The 20515-nt window shown below is 40.2% G+C and overlaps 1 protein-coding gene across 1 annotated transcript in view; it reads left to right on the plus strand.

The window, feature by feature from the left end:
- The first annotated feature begins 5653 nt into the window (after positions 1–5653).
- XRN2 (5'-3' exoribonuclease 2) overlaps positions 5654–20515 on the plus strand; it is a 125897-nt gene continuing 111035 nt past the window's right edge. Inside the window, exons 1-9 of the mRNA XM_042461436.1 lie at positions 5654–5778; positions 5858–5969; positions 6506–6617; positions 7704–7762; positions 9939–10028; positions 11454–11526; positions 14053–14103; positions 15941–16098; positions 19649–19723. Of these exons, the coding sequence (XP_042317370.1) occupies positions 5738–5778; positions 5858–5969; positions 6506–6617; positions 7704–7762; positions 9939–10028; positions 11454–11526; positions 14053–14103; positions 15941–16098; positions 19649–19723 (771 nt within the window). The 5' untranslated portion in view covers positions 5654–5737. The remainder of the gene's footprint in view (positions 5779–5857; positions 5970–6505; positions 6618–7703; positions 7763–9938; positions 10029–11453; positions 11527–14052; positions 14104–15940; positions 16099–19648; positions 19724–20515) is intronic.

Here is a 20515-nt window from a genome sequence, read left to right on the forward strand (position 1 = left end):
TGGGCTCCTTCCCAAGGGAAGGGGCCTCGCCGAAGGGAGGCTTTGGGGAAGGCGATCACCCTCCCCAGCGTTTCCTCAGCCAAGCCCCTTCTCTGGGGAAAGCCTGGTGGAGGAGAGGCTGCAGGGTGCGCGATTGTCTCCCTCACTGGGCGTTGAGGCTAGCGGGGGCTGCGGGGCAATCGGGCACCCTTGCCAGCGTCTCCCCAGCTGGGCTATCTCTTGCAGAGGTAGCCAGCTGGGGAGAGGCTTGGTTAAAGTACCCCATTACCCGGTAGATAAGTCGACCCGCGATTTTGGATGCCATTTTAGGGCAAAAATTTCTCGACTTATAGTTGAGTATATACGGTACCTAAAATGAAATTTTTACCTACCTAAAAAAGGAAAAGGGAATGGAAAAAAAATACAACCCCCCCCCCCGCCGCCAAAAAAGCAAAAAGTCTTTAACTACAAAAGACTGAGGAAGGGAAAAATTATGAGTGAGAAAGAAAAAGAGTAGAAAATACATATTGTCCTGTTGGCAGGCTTCTATTTGAATTTTAGTCATTCCACATGATTTGCCCGCCTGCATTCCCAGCATTCATTTAAAAAAAAAAGTAGCAGTGTTTTTTTTGTACTACAGACTTTCAGTTGCACATCACTTCAGTTGTTATGGCTCCATCCTAAGGAATCCTAGGCAGTTTTGTTTGATGAATCATGGTATCTTGAGAAGAGAAGAACTGATGATTAAATTGGTTTAATTTGATAATATGGGCAGGCAGAAAGGGAATCATTGGCCCTCTCCAGACGGGCCTTTGCGGCGCCCGTCAAATGCTAGGGCTGGGCCGAGGGCGCACCGCCCATACTGGCCTCACCCCTAGCACGTGACGAGGGCGTCAAAATGGCGGCACCCTATATACATGGGCCCTGCCATTTTGACCCCACGGACACTTAGCTTCCGCACGTCACGCCCCCATAAGGACGTCACGTGATGGCCTTATGGTGGTGCAAGAGGAACCCGCTTTTTAAGGGTTCTTTTTGCTGCGCAAGGGAGCCGTGCGGTTTGTCCACTGCGGCTCCCTCATGCAGCAAAACAAGGCACGGGCAGACCGCCCTTTTGGGGTAGTCTGTATCCCGCCATAGAAGAGCAGACTAGAGTTATCTAGTGGGAAATCCAAAGTCCCTCAGCAACCCCAAAATCTCAGGATTCCTTTAGACAGAACCATGACACTTCAAGTGGTATGTAGCAGATATAACTACTGTATTGAATGCATAGTGGCTGTAAATCTGTTTGTAGAAGCCAATGTATGAGACTAAATATGCAATCACCATTCTGCTTGACTGTTTTAAAAGAAACAAGTTCACTACAGGTGAAGTTGTAATTGACTTCACACCTTGGGTCTCAGACATTATAGAGTGACCTACTGATTTCTGTACTACTCTTTCTCCCTCCATCCCCTTTCTCAGTGTCAAATGGCTTTGCTATGAAGCGTTAAACTAATCATTCTCAACCGTGAATTCAAGAACAGCTCAAGTGTCTGTTAAAGGAATGTGTCTTTTTGTATCTAATATCCTTTGCATTTCACCTGCATTGGGAGCTAGGAGAGGGAGGGTAAAGTGCGTCAAAGAGAAGGAGAATGAGGTGAGGATAAATGTCCCCCTTCAGTAGAACACTTTTTCTAGTTGCAATGCATTTTACAACCACCTACCCAGGAGTAAGCCCCCGTTGAACACAAAGCTTCCTACTTCTGAGTAGATATGCCTAGGAGTGCACTGTTAATTGATTTTTTTTAAAAATGTAACTTTATGTTAAATGTAGGAATCCTTTATGCATTTGTTTAGATCCAAATTATTATTATTATTATTATTATTAATCTTTCTTTATAAAGCGCTGTAAATTTACACAGTGCTGTACATACAGTCTTTTTAATTAGACGGTTCCCTGCCCTCAGGCTTACAATCTAAAAAGACACTACACAAAAGGAGAAGGGAGTAGTGGTGGGGAAGGGGATGAAGTTCTCAACTTCATTTCTCAAGAAACATATTTTTTTGAACATACAAAACACTTTCCTTCCATTAGCTCAGCAACCCTAAAGCATCCTTAAGCATGTATGCTTTTGACGGATATGTGATGTTTTTAATTTTGGGACTTCATTTGTTAATTAGAAAAGATACAAGTGCACCGATGATATTATGTAAATAACAACTGTGATCCGCATTGGTTCAGAGTGAGAACTAAGAGCCAGTTTTCATTTAACAACCCTTTTTAGCAGGGATGGGAAACTTTTCAGCCTCTAGATGTGGTTAGATTGCAGCTCCCACAGTTTCTTACCATTGGTCACCATTTGAAGAAAGTGAATTTTCAGCCATAGGCCTTCTTGGCAAGCTGCTGACTCCCATCATTATTATCCACCCTCTATATAATTCAGAAACTTGCATATCTTACCAGGATGGTTATAAGTACAGCATGTTTATGTATGTGAGGTATGTTCAAGGCTTAAATATGTTGTAGAAATACCTATTACTTTACTGTATTCCAAGACAGTGAGAACTTCTTCCTGACTGATACATCACTCAGTAGGGCATTGTTGGTTGCAATAGTATTACATCTTTCTATGTGGGAGTAGGTTCCAGTCTTCTCTGTAGTGATTTCTGCAATAAATACATAAAGAATTGCAGTCCTTGAAAAAAAACAAAAGACTTACAAAAGAGCTGGTGGTTTGTCATTCAGTTTAATGTTCTGATCCTTCATTCAGCTATAAAGTTACTGTTGTTTGTCTTCACCTCAATTATAGTTCTCTTCATCATACAAACTGTTTTTCAAGAGTAATTCCTCCTGGTTTTGGAAGTCTTCCAATTTTCTGATCTGATATAGTAGAGCTTGACTGCAGGGACTGATACCTCTCTCTTGCTTCTTAAACAACAAAGAGTTCTGTGGCACCTTAAAAGCTCGCAGATTTAATACAGCATGAGCTTTCATGCCCTATAGCCCACTTCATCAAATGCATGAAGTGTTATCAAGCATTTCAGGTGTGTGTGGTACACATAGTAAGCAGTGAGGTTAGAGAGTAATTCAATGTGGAAATGTGATACCATTCAGAGCTTTAGAAATAATACTGAAGTCATAATTAGAGAGGTTAACAAATCCGACACTATTACTATAAGGAAATAGTTGGACTATATGCAGGACATTAAGAGGTAATGTTTGAGCACCACTTTACAGGCCCTGCTGAAGAATACCAGGAGGGAATACAAAACCTGATTAAGATACTTTATACACATTTGTAACACTAAAAGTAAACAGAAACACCAGAAAATACAACACGCAAACCAGCTACTTCTCAACATAACTAATTCTTAGGTATTATTATCCCAGTTGGAGTGTTTATCTATATGGACATTTAGCCTTCTCTGAGTTTTGTTAAGTTTACTGTAAACTGGGTTTACAGTTTACACAACGTTATTTTATAAAGAAATTTATGAAGACATTTTATGAAGATACTGAGATAGTGAAAGCTTCCTTATACCTTGGCTCAGTTATTAAACAAAGTGGGGACTGCAGTCAAGAAATCAGAAGACTAGGACTTGGAAGTGCAGCTATGAATGAACTAGACAAGATCCTGAAGTTTAAGATATTAATTGAATGACAAAGTCAGAATTATCCATGACATTGTACAGTAGACCCTTGCCTTATGCAGGGGATCCGTTTGGGGGAATAGCTTGCCTCCCCATGCCGTCAAACTTTCTGGAAATTTTACATTGCATCCATGCCCCTGCCATAAGAGAGAATTTAGGAAAGTACAGTCTGTGTGCGCGCGCACACACAGGGGTTTTCAGTGACAATTGAAGTGGGGAGAAGAAGGGCAGTATGCAAGGTTACTTTTCTCTGTGCAGATAGAAGCAATATAAAACCATCTTCTTTATATTGCCAGTAGTTCATATAAGTTGGTTTATACGTGTGGCCCTATTAAATACAGCTGGGGGTCAGCAAAGGCCCCTGAGGGGGCGGAGCCATGGGCACAGCCCCAGTTCTCCTCTTTCTGGACCTTTCTTCGCCCCAATGGGCTCTCTGGAGCCCTTTGGGGGTGAGGAAAGGCAAAAAGAGAAGAAGAGGAATGGGCAGGCCCCCTCCCTTCCTCCCCACTGACCTTGCCTGCCCTCCAAGTGCCCCGTTTGGAGATACTTGGAGGGCAGGCAGGGTAAGTGGGGAGAAAGGGGTTGGGCACGCCCCTTGCCTCCCTCCCCATGGACCTTTCCCTGCCCTCCAAGTGCCCTGTCTGGAGCCACTTGGAGGGTAGACAGGGTAAGTGGGGAGGGAGGGACCTGGGCTCGCCCCCTGTCTTCCTCCCCAAGGACTTTTCCCTGCCCTCCAAGTGCCTCGTTTAGGGACACTTGGAGGGCAGGCAGGGTAAGTGATGAGGGAAGGAGCTGGACACACCCCCTGCCACCCTCCCCATGGACCTTTCCCTGCCCTCCAACTATCCCATCTGGGGACATTTGGAGGGCAGGTAGGGTAAGGTCTGGAAACCATGCCCTATGAGGAGATACCTAGGGAGCTGGATATGTTTAGCTTGGAGAAGAGAAGGTTAAGAGGTGATATGATAGCCCTGTTCAAGTATTTGAAGGAACGTCATATTGAGGAGGGAACAAGCTTGTTTCCTGCTGCAGAGATTAGGACCCAGAACACTGGATGGAAGCTACAGGAACAAAGATTCATCATTAAGAAGGACCTCCTGACAGTAAGAGCTTTTTGACTCAGAGAGTAGTGGAGTCTCCTCCTTTGTAGGTTTTTAAACAGAGGCTTGATGGCCATCTGTTGGGGGTGCTTTTACTCTCTGTTCCTGTATGGCAGGGTGTTGGACTAGATGGCCCTCGTGGTCTCTTCTAACTCTGTGATTCTGTGATCCTATATTTCTAACTTGATCTATTACTGTATATACTCATGTATACGTTTAGAACTTTTAATCAAAAATTGACCCAAAAATCCTGTAATACTGTACTTTAACTCTTGTTTAAAAAAAGAGCAATTCCCTGGTGAACGGCAGGAGTTTAGTCTGCCCTGGAAGCACTGACCCTCCTCTGCTGCCTCCTCAATCCAGCCTAAGAGCAAACAGTTATTATGCCTGCTGGAATTTTGTAAATTCTTCATCATAGCTTTCCTTTGCTTTTTCTTCTAGATCCTTTGTTACATGGCCCTAGGTTTTACCCTCTGTGTATCCACATGTCACATCAAAATGGATAATTTTGTTCTAAAACCTTCCCTCAACATATACATGATATCAACTTTTAGTCAAGTGTATACAGTAGATTATTATCTTGCCACATTTTAGGGATGCTTTAGCTGTGGATTCCTCCACTGGCAGAGGCTTGGACTGTGATTCTGTGTTTCTAACTGTTAAATTGTAACAATAAAAAAAATGACAGGTTTCTAGCTTTCATAGGTGTAGTGCAAAATCTACTATAGTTCTGGAGCTAGAGTAAGCAAGAAAAGATTCCTGGGGAAAAGTGGCGAGATCTTTGCTTTTGATCATAAATCTTAGTCTGCCTTCCCTATTTCCTCCCCCCACCCCTTTCACATTTCTTTCTGTTTTCCATGAATATTGTTTTTAAGCTTTATTTTGGAATGGACTGCAATGCCAGGCTCTAAAAACCACCTGTCATTCCTTCTCTGCAGCCAAAAGAATGCAACGGTGTCAAAATTCCAGTTGACACCAGCAAGCCGAACCCTAATGAAGTGGAGTTTGATAACTTGTATTTGGATATGAATGGTATCATCCATCCTTGTACACATCCTGAGGACAAGTGAGTATGTTTCACACTTAAATATGCAGTGTGTCTGTCTTAGGTATTTGGAGTATTTACCCAATGTCTTACATTACAGGCCAGCACCAAAAAATGAAGATGAAATGATGGTGGCCATTTTTGAGTATATTGATAGGCTTTTCAACATTGTGAGGCCAAGACGACTTCTCTACATGGCAATTGATGGAGTGGTTAGTATGGAAATGTTTGTTATCGGTATGTTAACTGTGTAGAGGTTGCAACTGTCCACAAAAGCTTTTGTGCAAAAGGGGGTATTGGGGACTTCCAAGGGAAAACAGCATTTGGTGTAGATATTGAGGTCTACATGTTGCTGATTAGATTTTTCTGGTCTCCGAAGTTCAAAATATTTGAGAAAGCCATAGTTTGATTGTTTTATCTTGCGATTGCACTAGTCTGGGCAACAAAAGGTTAAAACCCAGATGATTTATTGTGGAATCATATAAAATTGATGCATAGTTTCTTGAAGATGGTATTGCAGGAGAGAATGTCAGTAACAACATCAGTTTTCCTTTCATTCTTTTTATTATCTTCAAGAGATTCCAGCTAAAAGATTCTCAACAGCATGTGCTTGGGATATAAACTGACATATTCTCTGATGTAATACTGTACATTCTTCTCTGATTTAATACTAGCATGAAAACTAGGTTTAAGTTTTTTTAAAAAACAGACATTCTTTACATTGTTAACACTGATTCTGATCTTCTAGGCTCCCCGTGCAAAAATGAACCAGCAAAGATCAAGAAGATTCAGAGCATCAAAGGAAGGAGTAGAAAGTGCAGAAGAGAAGCAGAGACTAAGAGAAGAGATCTTGAGGAAAGGTGTATAGCTTTCCTTTTTTTAAAAAAATCATTTTTATTGAATTAAACACAACCACATTTTATACATATATCTAAAACAGAAGCAACAGTAATAAAATAGTTTTCCTACCTGTTAACTATAATTATAGATGAATTACACAGTTGCATCTTGTGAAATACTTAACCCTTTGGGTGCATTTATGTAAAGCTTGGGGGATGATGTGGGTAGTGCATAATCACTGCCTTCTGACATTATCCAAGCAGCTGGAAGTAATTTACTATTCTGTAATAAATTCTGTACTGCATTCAACAGAAAGTTACAGTAGTCCTTTAAGTGGGAACCCAGCCATATTATCTGAATGTGAACAGAGAGTCTACTTCAGACCTAATGCTTGATACATGAAAATCTACCTTCTTGGGTGCTCAGGGGACATGGGGGTGGGAATGGGACTTACACATGAACTCGTGTCTCCATCCCCAGTTTTATCCCTACACATATTCAGGCAAATGTGGACAAACTAATATTGTAGATAGCAGTGGCTAGCTTTGAGAAGAAAACATCTGATCCAAACGTACTTAAATTTGTATGAATGAGATTAAATTTGCATTTTTCCAGGTTGTGTATATTCTGAGACTCTTTAGGAATATAGAAAAGTTTCACAGTGTGATATTGGGTACATAATTCAGTCATGCATTAAAAAAAAGCCAGCTTCTAGCCCTCACAGTGGTGAAAACATGCTTGAAAGTAGTGATCATGAAATCAGAAAAGCTGCTGAGTATGATTTCTAGCTTTAGGCCTATATAGTTCCTTGCCTGTCCTTGTGACTAACAGAAGCAGAATAAAATATATAAAGTAAAAGGTAGTGCAATTCTTATACTACATAATTAAAACTCTGCAGTTGTAATTCTATGCCATCCTATTTTCAGTAAACGTGCACAGGACTGTGATAATAGCAACATTTTGATTGGTACAAATTGTGATTCTCATAAGAGAGCTATGGACAAAGCTCTTTAAAATTATACATTGTGGAATATTTCTCTTTTTTACTACCATAATCATTTTTTGTCAAACTACATAGTTTTTAATCCTGCTATGCTATTTTTAAGGTGGATTTCTTCCCCCAGAAGAAGTAAAAGAAAGGTTTGATAGCAACTGCATTACCCCTGTAAGTATTCTTATGTATTTAAGTTCTAAAGTGGAGGAACAGTGTTTGCACATTTAAAGGAAGAACTATAAAACAAACAGCTTTGCAGACTTCTAGGACCTTTGAAAGATGACTATTTAGAAAAGAACTTGCAGTGGAAGCTTGTAACATTGATTCAAGGATTAACTTTACTGTGACTTTTTTATTTTATGGACAAGGAGAAGGTGCTCTTAGAGTGAATATGTCACGTGGAATAGGAGGAAAATGAAGAACTAGAGAGTAATAAAGAGAGTAGTGAGAGTTAGCTTAAGGTCCTAATTGCACTTTGGATCTTGCAGATGAGCATTTGGGGTAGGTTTTGTGGCTATCATAACATTAAAAAAAAATCTCTACTGAAATGTATACAAGGTAGATATTTTTCTTGTTAAGAACCCTCCCACCCCCCCCCCCCCCCCAATTTCTTAATGGAACCAATCCTGTATCATAAGATCCCAGCCTGGATCTCTCACCCCACCTGTCAGTTTAGGAATTGAAAGTTTTCTGTGTTTGTCAATATATATCTACCTTCCAAGGTTGTAAACGGAAGTATTGTCAGGTAAGCAGATTGACATCAACGTTCTCCCTAAGAATCTCTTTTATGTTTTGGACTTTCTGGAATTTTATATGCAAAGAGAAAATAACAATGTAGCTTTATTTCTTTTATATACTGATGAAGTAAAACGATTAGTTTATGCGATTACTCTCTCCTTGGGGAAGATAATCATATCACATAGACATCTACAGCCTAGGAATATTCTCTTATTCATAGACATTACATAGTCTAGGCATGTTATTTTTATAGACTGTTCATCCTGTAGGCCATTATGCATATTGTCTCTCATAAGGAATTCATGTCAAACATATATGAATTTTGTTTTCTGTCTAGCTCAGTGATTCCCAAATTTTGGTCCTCCCAGTGTCTTGGACTTCATCTCCCAGAATTGTTGACTATTGATCAAACTGGCTAAGGCTTCTGGGAGTTGAAGTCCAAACCACATGATAGACTGAAGTCTACCTCCACACCCAAGTTCTGATGCTTAGCCAAACAAATAACTTGTTAACACTTGCCATTTATACAGACAAGTAGTGTATATACTTGTCTATAAGTAAAAAAATATATGCCCAAAAGTTAAGGCCAAAAATCCCAGATTGACTTATTTATGGGACAGTATGATAATGTGATAGCAACTCTTTCAGATTTCCCCATGCTGTGGGGAGAGCAGTTTATTTCTCTCTTGAGCCAAACAGAAAGAGTCCTGGGTGATTGATTACTGTTAAACAAACAAGACCCTCTCTGGCCCACAGCACTGGCACTGTCTGGGGAGTGAAAGCTGAAATGAAAGTTGAAACACTGAAACAAAAAGCCTCAGTTAGAGTCCCTCTTTGCCGCCGGCACACATACACACACTGAAATTTTACCCTTGACTTATCAATGGGTCATGGCAAAATCCATAATTTTGGTCTCAAAACCAGCCCTCGACTTACATATGAGGTCAATTTATAGTTGAGTATATACAGTAATTATTACACTTATTTTAAAAATATTTTAACTGTTACTTTTACATGTAGGGCATGACCTGGCAAAGTTATTGACAGAATTTCTATTACACTTATTTCATGTAAAAAAATGTTTATATACTATTTTTAGACATCTTAAAAAATTTCCCTGCCAATGTCAGAGCAATATTACAAGTTTGGGGATAAAGGTTGTGAACAAGTGACTCTTGACAGTATAGTCCATTGTTTGTTTCATAGATTACAGGGAAGATGGAGGCTGGTTTTGAATTTTAGTCTCAAGTCTAAGCAGAGATCCTGTTGGGTTTCTTTGCTTGCATAACTACACTGCCAGCAGTGACAGTAAGAGACAGGTAAAAAAAAGGTTGTGTATGCAGGTATAGCTCGGAAAGGAGGGAAAAGTTAATGAGGGAGGAGAAAGCTTCTAGTTCAGAACCACTTGCAGTATAACAGTTAAGTACAACTGGCTCTTCTCCCCAGGTTGTTGTTTTCTATGTAGTTCACCTGCTTCCCTTCCCCCCATTGCTTTGTCAATGGTTGGCTTCAATTTCTGGACTCCTGGAATTAAAAATAATGACTCAAATATATAGCCTGCCCACCAATAATAATGATAATGGTGATGTCCTGCATTTTTGTTGTTTAGGGAACAGAATTTATGGACAATCTTGCCAAATGTCTTCGCTATTATGTTGCTGATCGTTTAAACAATGATCCAGGATGGAAGAATTTGACCGTAAGTTTTGGTCTTATTATGTCTAAACTACTTCTATTCTTCATGCTAGTTCTCCAGCATACTTTTTTGGTGTACGTGAGTTCAAAAGACAAGTTTTCCCTAAAGCTGAGGTAACTGTACATTAATACTAAGCTCTTGTTTAGGAGCTTCAAAGGTTTTCATCTAATTGTATAAGTAAAATGGGGTGATGGGGAATGTACACTTGTCCCTCCATATTCACTAGGGTTAGGGGCACAAGACCCCATTGAATGTGGAAAAACAGAAGATAACAAAAACACCATGTTTTTATCTGAGAGGACACCTCTCTAGGAATCTCTAGGTCCTCCGGTGCAACTCTGTGGTCAGCGTCCGACAGACACTGACCATAGAACTGTACTAGAGGAGCTACAAATGCCTAGTAGAGTATTCTCTCTCGGAATCTCTAGGTCGCTCAGTGCAACTTTTAGTTAAAGTTGACCATAGAGTTGCACTGGAGGATCTAGATATTGCTAGAGAGAACATATTAATCAAATCCTGTGAATAATCAAAGCCACAAATATCAAAGCTGCAAATATGGAGGGATGAGTGTATAGGCTTCCAGTTGTTGCACTGGAACTCCTATAATCCTTTACTAGCAGGGGAGGACATCTGAAGGGCAATAGTTCCATCATCCTTCAAGCCTAAGCTAAAATCCCTAAGAGTTCAACATGGCTTGCCTGAACCCAGTGGAATGTGGATTTCTCTCCCTTTCAGATCCCAGAATTGAAACCCCATCATCAACAAACCCATTTCTATGTGAAGGGTAAGGGAAGCTGGGTGCCAGAACTTACTTATCTGTTTATGAAAAGGTGATTTGGGAAAATTAAGCTTTCATTTGAAAGGTTTCTGCAATTTACTCCCTTTGAGCAATGAAGCCCTAGTGACATAATCTCAAAAATGAGGATTCCCTCATGCTACCTGCTCCATAGGGGGAATCATAGAAATATCAGCTGGTAACTGCGTTTTCATCAGTGACTTGCTAGACAAAGTTGGAACAAGAGACTTGAACACCTAGACCAGTGATGGCGAACCTATAGCACGGGTGCCAGAGGTGGCACTCAGAGCCCTCTCTGGGCACGTGTGCTGTCACCCCAGTACAGAGGTCGCCAGAGTTAGTACCTAGAAAGCCAGAGGAATGTGGCACTTTGAAGTAATAGGTTGGTTTTGGGTTGCAGTTTGGGCACTCGGTCTCTAAAAGGTTCACCATCACTGACCTAGACTGTCTCGTAGTTGCAAGAAAGATGCCAGAATATTTTTAAGAGTGATGTATATCTATGTGAAAGATGAAAGTAGAAGGTGTGCTTCCATTCTTAATTGGGGGAAACAGATGCCATTGACATAAATAAATAAATAAAAGTGTTTGCTTAATTTTCATGTATGTATGGTTTATTTGTTCCTCATTTATAGGTTATTTTATCAGATGCTAGTGCTCCTGGTGAAGGTGAACACAAAATCATGGATTACATACGAAGGCAAAGAGGTAATAAATATTATTTCTAAATGTAATCTACTGATATGACTACAGTGGTCCCTCCGGATTCACGGGTGATACATTCCTGACCTCCACATGAATCCAAAATTTTGCATTCAAGTCCCACTGTATCCAATGGCTTCATTGGAGACAATGGGACTTGAAGTGAAATTTCTTCCCTTCCTCCCCGGCATCCCACCCCCCCCCCCAGCGCTGGGGCCTTTAATTGGAGCCCGGACTGCCAGGACTTGTAATCGGCCTGGGCAGCCATCAGGAATCTCTTTCTCAGCAGTGCTTGGGGCCCAGGGTGCACACGCCCCGCCCCTCCATCTCAGTCAATGGGCGCTTGAAACATCAATTGGCTGTGGCAGAGCGGATGGGGCATGCGCACGCCAGGCTCCAAGTGCTCCTGGGAAAGAGTCCTGATGGCTGCTGGGGCCAGTCACAAACCCCAGCCACCTGGGCTCCAATTAAAGTCCCCAGTGTCGGGGAGAAGATGCCGGTAAGGGAAGGTGGGGGGAAGGAGCCACGGCACTTGGCCTCACAAATTACCAAAACCACAAGTGCCAAGGCCGTGAATCCAGAGGGACCACTGTATAGTCAATCAAGGCAATTGGATGTGAATAATATTTTTCTGAATATTTTAAAATGCAGAGTAGATAGCTGAAACAGATGCATAATGTGTATAAACCAATAAGTCAAAAGATAAATATTGTAATGGTATGCGTACATATTAGTTTTTTAAAGATGTAAAATGAAATATAAAAAATTCAAACAATCACATAGAATATGAGGAGAAAATTTTGTAAAACCAAAAGTCCCTGAAATGAAATAATAAACAGTTGATTTTGGAGTATTCATTCCCCAAGTTCTTTATTTTGGTGGAAGACCATGCAAGAAGTTCTACAGCAGCTTGACCCAACCTAACCTATATTCTCTGTACATCTAGGCATAAGGTGGAGGGAGACAACTCTAGAGTGTTTGCTGCTCTTCTCTCTCACTCGCTGTATTTATTAAGTTAATTGGCAGTCATATATTAGGATAAAAAGAGAAAAAAGTATTATAAGATCATTTGAAATGGTTTGAAGAAGTTCTGTTCAGTTCAGTTGATGGAGTCTCCTTCTTTGGAGGTTTTTAAATAGAGGCTGGATGGCCATATGTTGGGAGTGTTTTGATTGTGTGTTCCTGTATGGCAGGGGGTTGGACTGGATGGCCCTTGAGGTCTCTTGCAACTCTATGATTCTAGAATTCATGACTACAGAGGTATTTATTGGTTGCATTAGCTCCTGGTCCTTTTCTTGGTCCTTTTCTAAGCCTAGTTCTAAGGGTTGGTTTTAGCCTTTAAAGTTCTTAGCCACTTGGGACCATGATGCCCAAAAAGAGTTCCCCCTCTCAGAATAATGAGATCCTCCTACATGATTGGTTGCCCCACAAGGTGAAGTGAGGCAGAGAGATACAAGGAAAAGCGGCTTCGTGACATTTAGAACCAAGTTGTGCAGTACTTCCTAAAGAGACCTTTCCATTGTCCTTTTCATGATAATTACATGCTAGCTAGCTTTCATTGATCTTCTGACAAATCTGGCTTGACTTGTTTGCCGGTCTGGAACAAACTCTATTTGTGTTGTGAAAATTTTAGTCATCTAGCTTTATTCTTTCCTCTACTGGAAACTTTCAAATTGCAAATTGTTTTATGATATTGTTACTTCATAGTTTAAACTGAATTTTAAATACATTTTATATTTGTAAGACCCAGATAATAAGTGTTATTGGGGTGTTCTTATATAATGCCAATAATGTCCAGTGTGCCATTGCTGTTGCCTTGGAGGAAAAAGAGAAGAAACGGGCACAGCTTCATCATGCCTAGGCCCAGCAGCTGGTGAAAGACCCTCCCCCCATTTGACTGCCACTAAAAGTTAAAGGGCATAGTATAAACTCTAGGAAGGAAGGGTGGGTATATGCTTTAGAAAGAACTGTCTGTTGGGTAGCCAGACAGCACTGCTGTTATAATTTGTGTTATTTGCTGTGATGTAGATTTTAAAAAATGAAAATCTACATAAGACTCTTGCCTGAATCCTGTTGCCAACCCCCACTAGAATAAACCTGTTGAACCAATGGAATTTACTTCACTATTGTTGACTCACTATTCAACAATTGGTGCAATGGATCTATTCTAGTTAAGACAAACTAATAGGATTTAGATCTCTTTGGGACTAATGTCATGGTTGCTTCCCTACATGAGTTTGGAATCAAATTGAGTGATAAAGTATACTGTGCATTAATTAATTTGACAGTGATAAGTGCTGATATGTTAAAGTATTCTGTGTTCTTGTGAGGAGTTATATAGGCCTGTTGTTTTTTTACCTTTCAGTTTCATTATTTGCCTGTCTTACTATCTAATATTCCAAGACTACAGCTAAAAATATAATGTCATCTTGTTCAGTACTACAGATGAATAGTAAATGAGTCAAAGTACCTTTTGTAATATCTGAGAATAACCAGATCTTTATAGTTTACATCTTTTTTCTTTTGGTTTAGCTCAACCAAATCATGACCCAAATACTCACCACTGCTTATGTGGCGCTGATGGTAAGTCCATCATAGAATTCTTCTTTCATTGTTCTATCTCATAAGTAAAGAATGATATGTGTCACCCAAGAAAAAACGATGTGTACTACTGTGCTTTGAGTACATACTGTTGATAAATCATATTAATGCAGGCTGCAGTCCAGTGATAGATTGCTGAGATTAGTAAAATTTACTGGAAAATGTTTTGGGTCTAGTCTTGTTTCTTCCTCCTGTTCTGTTCCATACATTTAAATTACATCCTTTATCTGGCTTGTTCAGATCCTAGTCCTAAGAACTGATAACTGTGACATGGGTCATACATGTGGTGGTCCCTATGCATTTGTCTATAGAATGGGGTTAGGGGAAGCTCTCAGACTCACTGCCTCCACTAACAATTACAACTAGATACTATAGATAGTGGCAGTGGTGCATAAAGGTGGTGCCTTTGTACAACCTCCTCAAGAATGCAGGCAGTTGACTGTATTTGTGGACTCTCTGAAGCAAAACTACACAATATTGAGGGCTGAGTTTTTTGGTTTTTTTTTTTTTTTTTTTTTGTAGTTTTTCAGACATTAACCACCAGTGAAAGAAATGTTATGATCCTTGTGTAACTTAAATATCTCTAAAATGTCTTCATTTTGTGAAAAATCTAGTTCCCATTCCTATCCTGTCTTTAACCATATTCCTTCCCTATAGAAATAAACTTGTTTTAGCTTTTTGGCTAAGTTTTAATAAGCTGAGTAGTATGTTAATTTGCAGCTTTGATCAGTGCAGTTTTGGCCCACTTGATCAGTGGAAGAATTTCTCTTTTGCTACTTTCTATATGCATCGCTATTCAGACCCTGATGGCACACTGGTTAAATGCCACTCACCCACAAATCACAAGGTTGTGAGTTCAATACCAGCCAGTGGCTCCGGGTCAACTCAGCCTGGCATCCTTCCAAGGTCACTAAAATGAGTACCCAGCTTTTTGGAGGCAATTAGCTTACACTTTGTAAACTGCTTCGTATATTGGTAAGCGCTATAGAAATGTACTTGCTATTGCTATATCATTGATGGTGTAGAGAGCTCTTGAAGAGATGGCTAATCTTTTAGGTTCCAAAGAAATCCCTTGGTTTGAGAAATGTGTGACTCATGATTCCATTATACATTTTTCAAGTATACAGTCCCCTACTCTTTGGCCACAATCCAAAGGTGGCAGCAATTAGCACCTGTTCTAGATTATATTCTTCAATTTATATGGTTGCAAGATCTTCAGTGCTGAAGAAAAAAACATTTAAAATGTTTTTAAGTCTGTTTTTAAATAGTAATAGCAAGTACATTTCTATACTACTTACTGATGTACTAAGCAGTTTACAATGTATAAACTAATTGCCCCCAATAAGCTAGGTACTCATTTTAGTGAGCCAAGGAAGATGCCAGGCTGAGTCAACTTGGAGCCTCTGGCTGATATTGAACTCACAGTTGTGGTTTGTGAGTGGGTGTCTGCAGTACAGGCATTTAACCACTGTGCCACTAGGGCTCATATAGTTCTATTTTGTTTTTCTTTGGGTCCACCCAGATAGCAACCTGATTGATACCAAAAATTTTTAAACTATTTTAAAAACCATAGCCTGAAGGCTTGTGAATAAGATTACCTCCAGAGTCACACATTTTCTCTTCATTGTTTATTCACTTTTAACCAGAATTTGCCAATTTTGACTTTGGTAAACTGTGTGTAAAAGAGTGAGGCAACTTACAAACTTATTACTTGTTCCCAACTCCAAAGGTTCTGAGAATCATCTAATCTGAGCCATTGTTGTAGCTCTTTACTCAAAGAAAATGTTAATATTTGAGGTTTGCTTCAATTCTTTTGTAGCTGACCTCATTATGCTTGGATTAGCTACACATGAACCAAATTTTACTATCATAAGAGAAGAATTTAAGCCCAATAAGCCGAAGCCATGTGGTCTTTGCAACCAGTTTGGACATGAGGTTAAGGACTGTCAAGGTCTGCCAAAAGAAAAACAAGGAGAGGTAAGTTAAACAGTTCACCTTCTTTCTTTTTGTGAGAGCTAGTGTGGCATGCAAAGTGAAAATTAGGATGTGGGAGAGCTTTTCAGATTCTACCTCAGTGATACAGGTCACTGCCTGACCTTGCTAAATTACTATATTTCAACCTAACCTACATGGTAGGGAGGCAACAAGGACAGCAAGAAATCTCATTGTGAAATATTTGAAAGTGAAGGAACTCAAAGAAGTATACATTATCTTGTTGAAGCCAAGATTTGTTAAGTTTTGTTGTGGTTTGTTTCAACATCTGAACCAAGGTCAGCAAAACATGGGTTGTGTTTGAGTTTGGGTTTCGTCAGTTTACTTTAATTAGAGGTTGGTTTACAAATTCTGGCTTGCTTTAACCATTGTTTGTTAGTATAACTAAACCTGTTATCTTAGCTTATTCCTATTTTTCTATCTGTGTTCTACTGGAGCCTCTTGCCAATTTATAAAAGTGGATGGCAGAAAGGAGCTGCTCTTAGCTAAGTTGTTCTTGTTCTTAGTTAAGTTATGCTTGCTGTTGTTTAACAAAAGTTTTAAACTTTTAATTTCTTATTATTTCTGGCAACAGTCTTCTTTCCAAGTTCAACCCACCCCTTAATCATTCTGCCCATCTCAGCCTAGGATTTTTTCTGCTGTTTGGTATGAGAGGAAAAACTACAGGTATCTACTGAGAATTGCACTAACAACATAATGCTAGTTTAAGACAATGCTCTCAAATGTTGGACTTCCAAGTGTTTTAGACTCTATGTCACAGGATCCCTGACCATTGTCAATGCTGGATAAAGATCTGGAGGCCCCAATGATAACGACTAATCATTTAAGCAGTCTGCCCTGACTTGTTATCCCCACATACTACAAAACGATATATCTTTAAAGGAAACAAAAGGTCGATTGCTGACCTTTTTGCTGTATTTGCAAGTTTTCCTGATTGTATTGCGGTGTAAATCCTAAAAAGGCTTAGCTTTTATTAGTCAGGCACTCACTACAAAACAGAATAAAGCCCACATCCTAAACATACTCCTCCTCCCCACAATATACATGCCAGATATGATAACTACATGGCCACATCTGTTAGAGCAGGACAAATCAGTATAAAATGAGGAATATACTCATTTACAATAACCTCTGATGAGGCAGTAATATTTTACATGAAAATGTTGTGTATGTATTTGCATTACTATAGGTTATATTACTTTTCAATTACCATTTCTGCTGGCAAGAAGAAGTTAACCAAAACAGAATTTAAGCCTCTGAAGGGAAGGTCTAAGAAGAAAGGGAAAGGGGGAGTTGTAAGCTTGTTTGGTTTGTGTCGGATCTGCTGAATATGTCTGAGAGTTCCATGTCCTGTTTGTCCAGCTGACCAAATATTGTGAAAGAGCTGGTGATGTGGTGAAGCCACTCCCATCCCTAGAGCATTTGGGAGACTCTAAGTAGTGGCAGAAGAGGCAGAAGGAGACCAAATGAGGGACTGGTCAACTAGGCTCTAATTATTGTGTTTGTATAGAAGAGTGACTCTGGCTTGTTCAACAAATCATAGTTAAAACAAAACTTGATACTGTTATGTGTATATGCAGGATTGTATTGAGGTATGCATGGTGATGAATTTAACACTTAACAGTTTATGGGGCTTGTAGGTAGGGTGTTGAGGGGCAGAAATTATCTCACACTAAGTACAAAATGCATATAAACATTATGACACAAATAGAGTAAGGTTACAATAAATCAGAATCAGAGTAGCAAGACTGGGCATGTATTTGGAACAAGGATATGATAACTAAGCATACTTCTTTGTGGACTCTGTGAATCACACAAATGAGTTATCTGCACCTACGCAGTGTACCATTTGGAAACGTCTAGAGCTCTTACATAAGTGTTTTGGCAATAGTCTCACCCACTCCTCATGCACCATATTAGCACGCTTCCCACCTAAAACCTCAGTTCACTTTTGTCCGCCGTGTCAGCAGCATGTAAAGAACACTTCAGAGTCTGCTCTTATCTCAAAGACAGCTCAGTCTGTCTGTTGATATACATGTTTGGATTGCGTTTTGGTGTTTGGTATTTAGTTTTTGAACTGTCTTATCAGTCATAATATTTTGGATTGTTTAATGGTTATTCGATCTGTGTGACATACAGTGCGCCCGCGTTATACACTGGTTTGAGCTCACGCGCAAATTCGTGTAGAGCGCAAGGGGCAGCACATCCCATTAGAATGAATGGGGTGTATGCCTGTGGCACATGTGCGCCGCCGCGCCGCCACATGCACCAGCCCCATTCATTTGAAGGGGGTTTGGGCATTTGGGGGATTTGGGTTACGGGGGGGGGGGGGGTCTGGAACGGGTTCCCCACGTAAGCCAAGGGCTCACTGTACTTGGTTAATGGTTCTTTAGCTTACTTAACCAGCTTCCTTAAACTTTGAAAATGGCAACTCCTGCCTTCTTTTAAAAGTGCACTTTCTTCTCTGGCAAAATTCCCAGGATGGCCATTTATGTTGCCTCCCTTGTTTAGGAGAGCAGCACATTGTAAGGCCTTTACACCTCAGGCTAGACAGAATAGAGATGTGAGACTAAAAGCCCTGCTATATGAACATGTACTGTCTGCAACTTCCCAGGGAACAGAACATCATTCCCAGAAGGCCCAGTCCTCGACATCAAAACCTTTGATTTTGAGGTCTTCCGTTCCATTTTGATCCTCCTCAGTGCCAACATTGGATCCGTCCATTTCCTTATACTAAGTGCATATGACGCGCTCCTTACTGGAGTCCATGTCAGTATGGCCAGCGTTAGAGTCAGCAATGGAGATTCCCTGTACATTAACACAACCTCCTGGAGCTGAAGTTGCTTACTTGGTACTATTGCCTTGAAAGAATCACAAAAAAAGAAGAGAGCTTCAGCTCACACTGAAAAGGTTTCCTTGGTTTTCTCTGCCAAGTGTTAGACACTGGAATGGATTGGTTGTTAAAGCATCCAAAACCATATTCCCTTATCATGGATGCTGTGCAGTCCAGGTTCTCCCACAGGCTACACACCATCTCTGTGAAATTAGGATCTGTGGTAGGAAGTTCTGTTCCACAGTTACCCTTCTCAGACACATTGCCAGTTATTCAGTATGCATGGGAGCGAACCAGAAGTTCTTATGGCTTGTCTCAATTTCTTTGAGAAATTGCTGGAACATTGGATAGATGGGTACTCATGGTATTGAAAGAAGAAGTTTCATTTTCTGTCAGGGTAATGATACACTGCAAGCACAGATAACACATTTGTGTGAATTCACAGATGACCACTTGATGAACTACAGTTACAGATCAGCAACCTGCCCTTACATAAGAGTAAGCTGTATTGAGTACAGTGGGATTTATTTCTGAGTAACCATGCATGGAATTTTGCTATAAAATTAATTGTAAAGCTTCAATCCTAAACACATTTCTTGGATAGTAAACCCTTATTAATTTTGAGAGATTTATTTTTGAGCAAGTTTAAATATGATGGTGGTATGAGAGAAGCTGTTAGTATGTCATTTTTGCTCTCTGCAGCATGATCAATTTGCAGACTGTCCTCCTGGTATGGAACAAGAATTTATCTTTATTCGCCTTTGTGTTTTGAGAGAAGTGAGTATTTTTATTTTTATTCAATTATTCTACCCTTCACAACCCAGTATGATATAAACCATTGAAAGACATTTAACATTAAATTGCAATTATGAATGTCAAAAATTACAGTTCTGTCACAAATATCTAAACTGAGAGTGCCACACGAGAAGTAGAGAGGTAGCCCCATAACAATTCTCTGGATACCACAAGCAGTCTCCCTGTCTGGTCTTAAAAGCTGACTAAGGTCCAAAACACACTTCAAAGATAATCCAGTTTGAGAATGCTTTAACTGCTCTGGCTCAGAGTTAGGGAATCCTTGGAATTGTAGTTTATTGTAGTTTAGGAGCCCTGGTGGTGCAGTGGTTAAATGCCAGTACTGCAGCCATTTACTCACAAACCACAAGGTTGTGAGTTCAGTTCCAGCCAGGGGTTCAGGGTTGACTCAGCCTTGCATCCTTCTAAGGTTGCTAAAATGAGTACCCAGCTTGTTGGGGGCAATTAGCTTACCGATATAAACTGCTTAGAGACTGCTTAGTGTGGTATGAAGCGGTATATAAATGAAGCTGCTATTGCTATTATTATTGTGGCACCAGAGCTCTCTGACAGAGAAGGCTAAATGTCTCACAAAAGTATAGTTCGCAGAATTCCCTAGCAATTGAGCCAGGGCAGTTAAAGTGGTCTTCTTAGCTCTGGTGTTGAAAACAGATGCCTGATGGGCTGAGGTGCTAAGGGAGCTCTTTATTAGGCTGGGTCCAAAGACAGGGTTTTGAAATGTCTGTATTGGATAGGAATTCAGATAGACGAGTCTGG

The sequence above is a fragment of the Sceloporus undulatus genome, chromosome 4 (genome assembly GCF_019175285.1).
Source record: "Sceloporus undulatus isolate JIND9_A2432 ecotype Alabama chromosome 4, SceUnd_v1.1, whole genome shotgun sequence".
Taxonomy (NCBI): domain Eukaryota; kingdom Metazoa; phylum Chordata; class Lepidosauria; order Squamata; family Phrynosomatidae; genus Sceloporus; species Sceloporus undulatus.